Source organism: Alosa sapidissima, chromosome 17 (assembly GCF_018492685.1).
Source record: "Alosa sapidissima isolate fAloSap1 chromosome 17, fAloSap1.pri, whole genome shotgun sequence".
In the NCBI taxonomy this organism is placed as follows: domain Eukaryota; kingdom Metazoa; phylum Chordata; class Actinopteri; order Clupeiformes; family Clupeidae; genus Alosa; species Alosa sapidissima.
Window position 1 is genome coordinate 6428867 of NC_055973.1, and position 10264 is coordinate 6439130.

The window sequence follows — 10264 nt, forward strand, 5'->3', positions numbered from 1 at the left end:
GGCTGTGTGTGTGTGTGTGTGTGTGTTTGTGTGTGTGTGTGTGTGTGTTGGCTCTTAAGCAGTCAGGGTTTAGTTCACATGAGGCCTTTGTGTCACTTATGGATGCATCTGTCAGGGTCACTCCCAGTATGACCAGTCACATGAGGCAGTAGTTGGTGGTGTGTGTGTGTGTATGTGTGTGTGTGTGTGTGTGTATGTGTGTGGTGGGGGGGGGGGGGGGGGGGGGTAATAACCCTTAATGTTGTTAGGTTAAAAAAAGATGCACACCCAGAGTGAGTAGGGCAGTGAGGCATCAGAAGGAAGGCAGGGGTCAGGTCACACTCTTAATGAAACCATCCAAAAACGGAGTGACCTCAGGGAACAGCTGACTTTGGAGCCGACGTCTCTGACGCTAGACAGATAGGCAGCTGAGTCCCCAATACCTGGGGATGGTTTTGGCTTCCACTAAAAAACACTGCCGCTTGCAGAATGTTGTGACTCTATGATAATGTTTGAAAAATGAGACCAAATTGATCGGGATGTTCTTAATGCATGACATAGAAACGTTTGTTTTCATTTTGTTTTTTGGGGGGCATGGGGAGTTGTTTTGTCTGGTACTTTTGTTGCAACTTATACACCTCTTGTCTGTTTTGTTTTTCTTTGGTTGTCTTCATTTCTTTTGGATTAGTGTTTTATTGAATTGTAATTCACAGTTTTGGTATTTTGATAGGGGCTTGTGTAATATTCAAACAGCTGTTTTCAAGTAAGTAAAGCAATGGTGGGAGGGTGTTTTTTTATTCTGTTTATTATTTCCAGTTTTTGATTTTGACTTTTAATTGCACACAAACACCAATCAGTAGTGACTGACAAGCCGGAGGCTGCTGCTGTATCTCTGTGTAGAAAGACTGTGCAACTCACACACACGTCCTCTTTAGAGCCACCCCAGTGAACTTCAAACCCTGTTGAATGACTATTAACAGATGTGACTGGAGAGCCTTGGCTAGTCTCATTCAAGTCCTCAGAGATTCATTCATTCATTCCTTCATTCATTTATATCCTTCCCACTTCTCCCCTTCCTCCTCCTCCTCCTCCTCCTCCTCCTCCTCCTTTTTTCTCATCCTGTCGTTGGAGTCTTGGAGCACAAGCTTGTCTTTTAGCCCGTGGCCTGTCCCCTCTCCCGCTCGTGGCAGTCTGAATACTAATGTTTGAAGTCCTCCCTGGCATGGTAGTGCATGCTCATGGACCCACCACTTCCTCTCCTCTCTTCTCCTCTCTCCTCCTTTCTTTTTTCTTTCTCTCCTTTCTCTCTCCATCTGGCTGTGTTTGCTGTGTCTCTTTACCCAGGTGTAGTCCCTTTGCCCCTGGTGTGTGTGGATGAGCTGCCTTTAGTTTGTATGTTATCATTGTTGATGTGGTTGTTGTCTTTGTTGTTGTTTGAGTGTGGTTGTTGTTGTTGTTGTTGTTGTTGTGGTGGTTTGCCCTGGCTAGTGTCTTGAGGACCTCTTGTGTTTGTGCTGCTCTTCAGGAGACGTGAGAGTGAGAAGCCAGGTAGGATTCGAACCGGAGCGACGAGGCTCGCACCCCTACCTGTGTGTGGATTTCCGAACCTTGCACTGTGAGTACTGTGGGGAGACTGGGACAGTTACATAAACCTGCAGGTAGATTTAAGCTCTCTGTCTCTCTGTACGGAAGGACAGTCTCCCTCTCTCTCTCTCTCTCTCTCTCTCTCTCTCTCTCTCTCTCTCTCTCTCTCTCTCTCATGCACGCACGCGCGCACGCGCACACACACACACACACACACACACACACACACACACACACACACACACACACACACCAATCAACTACCATTAAGCAGTTTTTATGGTTATGGTTATGGGATATGGCAGACGCCTTTGTCCAAAGCGACACACAAATACAAAAACAACATAATATTGAAAATTGAACAGGGAACAGATTAGAATGTTGGTCAAACTATAATAAGGAGAATAGCAATAATAAACAACAATGTCAATTCAATCAACAGCCTAAAAAAATAAGCAATGAAAATGAGGGAAAAAGCAATAATAAACAATAATGTCTCAATCAATAATATAAAAACAATGACATGGTAAGACTACATTAAGGAGAATATCAATAATAAACAATAATGTCAAATGAATCAACAGCCTAATGGAAATAAAACAATATTATACAAACCATAACGCATAAGAAGCTCTTAAAGAACCCAAGTGCATGTTGAACAGGAATGTCTTAAAGACCCCTCTTAAACGACCCAAAACTACCACACACTTTTATACACACACATACCCTCTTCATTCCTTTTAAATCAAACACACAAAGATCTGAATCCAAACGCGCTCCTTAGATCACTGGATGTTCTGTGTGAAACCCTGTGTGTGAGTGTGAGAGAGAGAGTGGGGGTCATTGTCTCTTTCACTGGGCCTGGGAGGCCGTGACGTGGCGTGGTGGCTGTGTAGCCGGGCCGAGGGGCTCTGCAGCCTCCCGTGTGCACTCAGGCGTGCCCAGTGAAGGCACAGGGGGAGCGGCGAGCGGGCCGCTGACTTTTGTGCCCTGGCAGCCGGCTTTAGAGCGGCACGCTGTGTCAGCAGTATGTCCCCGTGCCCTCTGGCATGCCACTACACTCACACATACACACACACACATACACATGCGGGAGATCCATGTGTGCGTACACACAACACACAACACTCAACACACAACACACAAACCACATATGCAGATTTTGGTCACTTACATTGTTAGTCAATCTATTTGTTTGATGCTGTATGCTGTGTTTTCTGTTTCTTTCATGCTTCCCTTCTTTCTATTTCTTTTTTCTTCCCTCCCTCCCTCCCTCCCTCCCTCTCTACCTCCCTCTCTACCTCCATCTACCCCTATGGAAGTGAGTGGTATAACTGGTCTCTTTCCACACTGATAGCCCAGTGTTCTTGGCCTGATGTCTGAAATGCACAGGCACAAAGGTTAGAATTTCCGCAGTGCTCATTTAGTTATGTCCACAACCGAACACTAGATAAGAAACAACCCAACCTTTAATTCTCACACACAGGTGAAATGCATTCACTTGCTACTTGGAGAGATGAAATACCCTAATGAGTTCTTTCAATGGTCTCTGTCATGGAACTTTGCTCTCTTGGTTCTTTGTGATCTTGAGCCATCTAGATCTAGAAAGTGGCCGCTAGATTTTGAGCCATCCACTTTGGAACAGTGCTTAGCTTTGTGCAGTGTTCCCATGTTCACAAGTTGTCTTTAAGGTCGTCGGTACTTGTGGCTGTCTCTCGTATTGGTCTGTGTCTTTGTGGTGTTAGTTCTGGGCATCATAGTGCTGCTTCTGGTTGCAGTGTCTGGTTCTGGTTCTGGATGTGTGTGTGTGTGCTTTTAGGTCCCGTCCGGTTCTGAGTTCTCTCGTTGTGTTTCTCACAGCCCGGGGCGAGACTGTGGGGCCAGTGTCCGGCCGGCGGGTCCACAGGCTCTTCAGCTTCCAGCGTCACCTTCACACCTCACGCCTGGTCCACAGCGCCACCACCTGTTCACACAACCCTCTGCACATCCTGGACGAAGATTACCTGGGCCAGGCCAAGGTCTGCCTCCACCTCCACCTACCACCCCCACCCTCAACACCACCACACACTTCACTACTCAATAGCAGCAGGCAGCAGGACCCACTGTACGGCAAAGAGTAGGCTGAAGCAAACTCAAACAGGAATTAGATGTTGTACAACTAGTTCCCCGAATCTACTGATAATCTGTGGTAGGAAGTAAGAACAGAGAACTGATGTGATGTCACTTCTTCCTAGCAACGGTGGTTAGTATTGTAAACAGAATTGTTTGTGCTTTGAAACTTTTATGTTGCTGACATCTCTCACATTGGTTCTCTATTGAGTTAAAAAAGAAGTCAATCTGACCGTTTATATAGGTGAGCTTGTAAATTTGTTGTGTCCTTAAAATAGACCGTAAAATAGAGCTCTTTCAGTATTATTAGTTTCTCCTTTCAGGGATCATAAATAAGATCCTCTTAATGCTTTATGGTTAGTCTTTTTTCTTGCATTATTGTTTTACCATCTTTCAGATCTGTTGTTTTTTTGTTTCCAGTAACATTTGTTTTGCCATCACCTTATCTAGTATATTCCCTCTTTTGTTTTGCAGTGTATGCTGGAAAAGGTTGGGAGCTGGAATTTTGACATTTTCCTCTTCGACAGATTAACAAATGGTACATATTATTTCACTCCAAATGTGTGTGTGTGTGTGTGTGTGTGTGTGTGTGTGTGTGTGTGTGAGAGTGTCTCTGGAGAGCTGGCTGGATGGTCCCTCCAGCATGCTCCGCTGAATCAATTTCTATTCCCAATAGCCTCCACACTCTTCCCCTCTCACGAGTCGTGGAGCGCCAGTGCTCTGGTGGTCAACAGTGCCCCCTGCAGGACATACCTATTCTCTGCTGTGGTGTGCTTGAAGCTGATTGGTTGGGATGGTATTCTGAAGGGTCTACTCACGTCCCCCATTGTTCCCTCTCTTTCTAGGAAACAGCCTTGTCACCCTGACGTTCCACCTGTTAAATCAGTATGGATTAATTGAGCTCTTCCAGTTAGATATGGTGAAACTTCGTCGATTTTTAGGTAAGTTTGTACCTCTTTTTGTCCCCTTTTATTTTCTCCATAATAGATATGTTAAGTAAAATAAGTTTTGACTACGTAAAAAATAGTACATTTCTGGTTTGTGTCCTATATTTCAGTCATGGTCCAAGAAGACTACCACAGCCAGAATCCTTATCACAACGCAGTTCATGCTGCGGATGTGACCCAGGCCATGTACTGTTACCTGCGAGAGCCCAAGGTGAGGTCCAAAACGGCTCGTCTCTTCCTCATCCTCTACCTCCTCTCTTCTTCTCTGTTCTCCTCTCTTCTTCTCTTCTGTTCTCCTTCTTTTCACACTGATATACCGTATGTTTTACTATCAAAGTTTGTGTCAGGTCATCAGATCGGACAGTTTCAGCAACAGTGTAGTCACACAGAAGTGCATACAGATTCTGTTGATTTTATAGCATCAGTTTTCAGTTGACTTTCTAACACGCGGTCCATTTCCCTCGTGCAGCTCTCCAAGTCGCTGACATCCTGCGACATCCTCCTGGGCTTGCTGGCTGCTGCCTCGCATGACCTTGACCACCCCGGGGTCAACCAGCCCTTCCTCATCAAAACCAACCATTACCTAGCAGCTTTGTACAGGGTAAGGGTGCTAAGATCAGTAAGCTCATAGGGGCGATGCCAAGAGAGGACTTTTAATGATGCCAAAATGCATACCTGTACAGCCGCAATGCTGCATATGATTAGCTTTGAAGTGCTTTGGTTAGAACGCATTTGATAAATGAATACATGCAAGGGGAAGCAAATGACTCACACTGGTTTGCCAGATAAGAAGTAAAGACCAGCAGCAGACGAGCAGCTTACTGGCAGCTTTGTAAAGGAGAGATGGCAATGAACTACCAGTCATTGCCTAGAAGCTTTGCACATGCTAAAGCAAAGGCTAAGGTGAAGCTTCAGAAAGTGAGTCCTCAGTGTCCTGTGGCACGCCCATGGAGCTAAATCTCATGACTTAGTCAGGCATCAGACACTTTATGATGTAATACAGTCTGCTGTTTGTTATGAAGATGGGAAACCCTCCAGAAACCCCAATGAATGTTGTGTTCCCTCCTACCATGATGTTCAAAGACATGTTTGTTTTGGTTTTGTGTTTTTCTCTCTAAAAGAATACCTCAGTTCTGGAGAATCATCACTGGAGATCAGTTGTGGGACTCCTGCGAGAGACAGGACTTTTCTCCCACTTACCTGCAGAGGATGGGTCAGTTATATACACACACACTAACACCTCATACTCAGGCAAATACAAATAATAAGATTAGTTATAGTCTATACATGTAGTTATTAAATTACCTTCTTTTTTGTAAGCACCATGCTGAATTGAGCCTAACCAAATGACTGTGTGTGTGTCTCAGGTTAAACATGGAAAGACAGTTGGGCTCCTTGATCCTGGCCACAGACATCAGCAGACAGAACGAGTACCTGTCCAAGTTCAGGCTGCACCTGGACCAGGATGACCTGTGCTTGGGCAACGCCTCCCATCGTCACTTCATCCTCCAGGTGAATGATGAGAAATGAGGGAATGTCACACCACCAACACACAAGACCAAAGGGAAATACATTTCAGTAGTACTTAGTTGGGGGCCCCAACTTGAAGCCCATACATTTTTCATGAGACAATAAATAGTTTTTTTGTCTCATGAAATGTTTAGGCAGTTTATCGGTATGTATTATCTATTCACTGGTAATATTAGTCGGTTGCTCTGGTAATATTGAACCATGACTGGTGATTTGGGGTTTGGCCAAACTGTTTCTCTCTCATGCCCCTTCTCGGTGGACCGTATGTAACTGATACTATGTAACTGTTTGCCTCCTATCTCTTTTGTATGTGTTCACATCTGTGTGTGTGTGTGTGTGTGTGTGTGTGTGTGTGTGTGTGTGTGTGTGTGTGTGTGTGTGTGTGTGCTCTCACATGCTCACAGATGGCCCTGAAATGTGCTGATATCTGTAACCCCTGTCGGCCCTGGGAGTTGAGCAAACAGTGGAGTGAGAAAGTGACCTCAGAGTTCTTTCAGCAAGGTGCACTGGCATGAACATGCTCGTACTGATTTTAGATTTCTGTCGTTTCTGTAGTTTCCTGTACATGCACTCGACACAAATCACTCTTGGTGAATTCAGTTTGCGTTTCAATTTGTTATCAGTGGAGCAAGCGTCGTTCAGAATCACTGTAGCATTTCGTTTCCATTCTGAACAGGTGACATTGAGAAGAAGCACAAGCTTGAAGTCAGCCAACTGTGTGACAGCCAGACCAACACAGTAGGGGACATTCAGATTGGTGAGTACATCGATTTTACTCCTCTCCGTTTAGACATGGAGGTACCTTGTACCTCTGTGCATTAAGTTTGTGTTTTTTTTTGTTGCAAATGTTCTTCATTGACAAAGGTATGTCAGTGTGTATAATGTATCCGTGTGTGTCTTTGTGCGTGTGTGTGTTTTTCAGGCTTCATGACATATGTAGTGGAGCCTCTGTTTTCCGAGTGGGCCCGGTTCTCAGACACACGCCTGTCCCAGACCATGCTGGGTCACTTAGGTCTGAACAAGGCTAGCTGGAGTGGGCTGAGGGCTGAGGGGAGCCTAGACGAATCAGAACCGGACCCAGACCCACCACCAGAGCCAGTGTCAGGTCAAGGCCCAGGCCCGTGTTTAGGATCGGGCCCGGCCACAGCTACCGCCGCAGAAGAACCCACCACCAAAACCTTAGCTCAGGGAAGCCAGGAGTTTTGACCACCCAACCCCCAAACCCTCAACCAGTCCCTGGGGAAAGGCTGCACAGTGTGTGCTGTGGTGTGTATGTGTGTGTGCATGTGTGGAATTGAATGGAGAAAGAGTGAGTTCTGGTGTGTTACGTGCATGCTGTGGTGATGCTGAAAGTGTGTGTGTGTGTGTGCGTGTGTGTATGTTTGCATGCATGAGTATGTTTGGGTGTGTGTGTGTGAAAGAGAAAAGCCCACTATGTACACTCACACCCCAGTCAAACACCTTGAAGTCACATTTTTAGTTGCTTGCCTCCCATCAACCACTGATTAATCATTTTATTAATTTAATTTATTTAATTTTAAATTTCTATTTTATTTGTCTAGACATAGAGCAATACATAGATACCTCATCTGGCAACTGCTGTAAGTTTTGTTTATCTTTTTTTCTTTAAGAAAAGAAAGAAGAATTTGCTCCTTTTATTTATTTATCCTGTTTGCTCTGTTGCTGGGGTGTAATGAATTGAACCCTTGGCGTTTTTGATGAGACACTTCAAGAGAGTACAGTATAGGAAGGATTCCCCTTTGCTGGGTTTCAAAGTGCCATTTGAGTTGCTCTGACAAGTGATTTGAAACACCTGGAGTATTTGTAAGAGGTTTTCTGAAACTGCACAGAGAGACTGTGTTTGTATGCACAAGCGTGTGTGTGTATCAATGCATTTGCAATGAAATCTTCCTCCTTATGTAAAAAAACAAAAACAAAAACAAAACAACAAAATGTGAAAAGCCCAGTCGTTTTGCTGCCTCTATGAAGACTGTTTACAAAATGTCTTGTCTTGATATGAAATGACTTCTGTCAGTTTTCTGTGATTGTTATTATTGTTTTTTTTGTGTGTTTTGTATTTTTTTATTTTTATGCACAGATGTGAAGAACCACTCAAATTTACATTTGAACCATTGTCCTACTGCTGAACAAAAACAAACAGGAAAAGACAGAAAAAAAAAACCTCCACTGGATTGCCACTCAGGCAGTCAGATGCACCAGATGCCATAGCCAAGCCATCTGTGCTCCATTGGATTTTGTTTTTCTTTCCTTCTTTCTTTCTTTCTTTCTTTCTTTCTTTCTATCTCTTTCTCACTCTCACTCCTCTTGCACTCCAACATGGTGTGATTTTTTTTGTTTCTTTAGGACTTTAGCAGCTTCTGCTCTGTAAAGGGTAAAAAGGAGACGGACACTCGTTCCTCCTCACCTCACCTCCTCTCCTGCTCCCCTCTCCCCAAGTCCCCACCATCCTATTGCTTTATGGGACAACGTTCTGATCGGAAGAGAAGTCGCTGCCTTAAGTGGCGCTGGCAGAGTGGCCGACAGACAGCCAACCAACCCGCCACCCCCCACCCGATCACCGCCGCCTTCTCAGACCCTGATCTGCGCAGCCCGGCCCGTTTGCATGGGACGCCTAGCTGACTTGGATCCTATGACGGATCTCTCTCAGGGTTTCGCCAAGTTGTCGGTGTTTGTAGAGAGCGGGGGTGGCCTCATGGTGCCTTTCGTAGGTAGCTCTTCATGTGCCCCAACCCACCACCCCCTACGACCCCCATCCCTTCTAGCCAGCTCCTTACCTACCAACCTAACCCCCCTCACTGTTCCACCCGCCCGACTCACTGAGCCCAACCTAGAGTTGTTTTTTATACGCAAGGAGAACCACACCGTGGATAAGGGAAGGAGCAGTCGTCCCTTTCAGAATGTCTCGACACAATACCACACTGCAACCCCAGAAACTGCATTGGATGCCTTAAAACTATGCACAAAAGCTAAGTGACCAAACCAGCTCCTATTCTTGAAGTGCATCATGTGTTGTGCTCTTTTAATGCACTGTCAGTCCCTATGCCTTTGTTGTGAGGAAAATAGTAAAAAAAAAAAAATCTTTCTTTGGAGGAAAATAAGATTTTTTTTGTTTTGTTTTGGAGACATGAAACATTCCATCTTTGTTTCTAGGTATTTTTTATTATTATTCTGTACATATCGCACAGTTGTGTTTTTTTGTCATTCTTGACATTTTGGATGATAAACAGGTGCTTTTCTTATTTTAGCTGATTTGTTATTTTTGTTGTCAAGTGCTGTAAGACTGTTGAGAGAAAAAAAAAACTGTTTACAATTTGTTGTAACAGCCATTTTGGGGAGAAGACTTCAGTGTCAAGCCATTTTGTAAAGGCTTTGCCGTATAGACTTTTTGATACATTGCTTGTTGCAGTTCAATTTTGATTAATAAAACATGTTGATATTTAAAAAAAAAAGGCTTTCATTTACAAACTTTGCGTCATAGAACTAACCTGATGTCATCATATTCAATTCTAGTCAGAATTTGAATCTGATACTGCTCCATTGGGCTACATGATAGAGGGGGTGAATCTTGTAGGAAGAACTTCTGAACCATCCTTTTACACAATTGCCTTATCGGCTGGCATCCAGGCTATCAGAGAACACCATTGAAGGTAATTTGGCCTAAATCTAACAAAGAGCAGGCCTGTGACAGGTGACAGGCCAGATTTTGGGGCTGCCCCAAATGATGAATAGATAATGGATTAATAGATACCCATTACCCATGTCAGAGATTTTACCAATAAGTTTCTTGTCTTCTACACCCAAGACAAAAGACAATACATTGTGTTTGACCATTGTGAAGGAAAAGAGCCCAAAAAAATAATGACATGGGTATGAACCATTACAGGGTAAACTAGGTTTTCAGGGTTTTATCAACCCATTATAGGGTAAACTAGATGTTCAGGGTTTTTTCATGATGGTTTTTCTATTCTTATGTGATGCTGCCCTCTAGTGTCCAACAAGGAAACCGGCATGGCTATCCCAGATAAAGGACCCACAGAGCATCATATCCGGCGTGGCTATCCCAGATAAAGGACCCACAGAGCATCATATCCGGC

At 44.3% G+C, this 10264-nt stretch overlaps 1 protein-coding gene across 14 annotated transcripts in view; it reads left to right on the forward strand.

The window, feature by feature from the left end:
- pde7a (phosphodiesterase 7A) overlaps positions 1–9089 on the forward strand; it is a 28508-nt gene extending 19419 nt beyond the window's left edge. For 4 of the 14 annotated variants that reach the window (XM_042067470.1, XM_042067478.1, XM_042067479.1 and 1 more), the window contains exons 3-14: positions 710–742; positions 1505–1594; positions 3424–3581; positions 4147–4210; positions 4518–4613; positions 4730–4830; positions 5089–5220; positions 5741–5832; positions 5987–6131; positions 6554–6650; positions 6826–6906; positions 7072–9089. In XM_042067470.1, the coding sequence (XP_041923404.1) occupies positions 710–742; positions 1505–1594; positions 3424–3581; positions 4147–4210; positions 4518–4613; positions 4730–4830; positions 5089–5220; positions 5741–5832; positions 5987–6131; positions 6554–6650; positions 6826–6906; positions 7072–7355 (1373 nt within the window). In that variant the 3' untranslated portion in view covers positions 7356–9089. The remainder of the gene's footprint in view (positions 1–709; positions 743–1504; positions 1595–3423; positions 3582–4146; positions 4211–4517; positions 4614–4729; positions 4831–5088; positions 5221–5740; positions 5833–5986; positions 6132–6553; positions 6651–6825; positions 6907–7071) is intronic. The other 10 variants (XM_042067471.1, XM_042067480.1, XM_042067481.1 and 7 more) reach the window with 3 other exon arrangements.
- The last annotated feature ends 1175 nt before the right edge of the window (positions 9090–10264 follow it).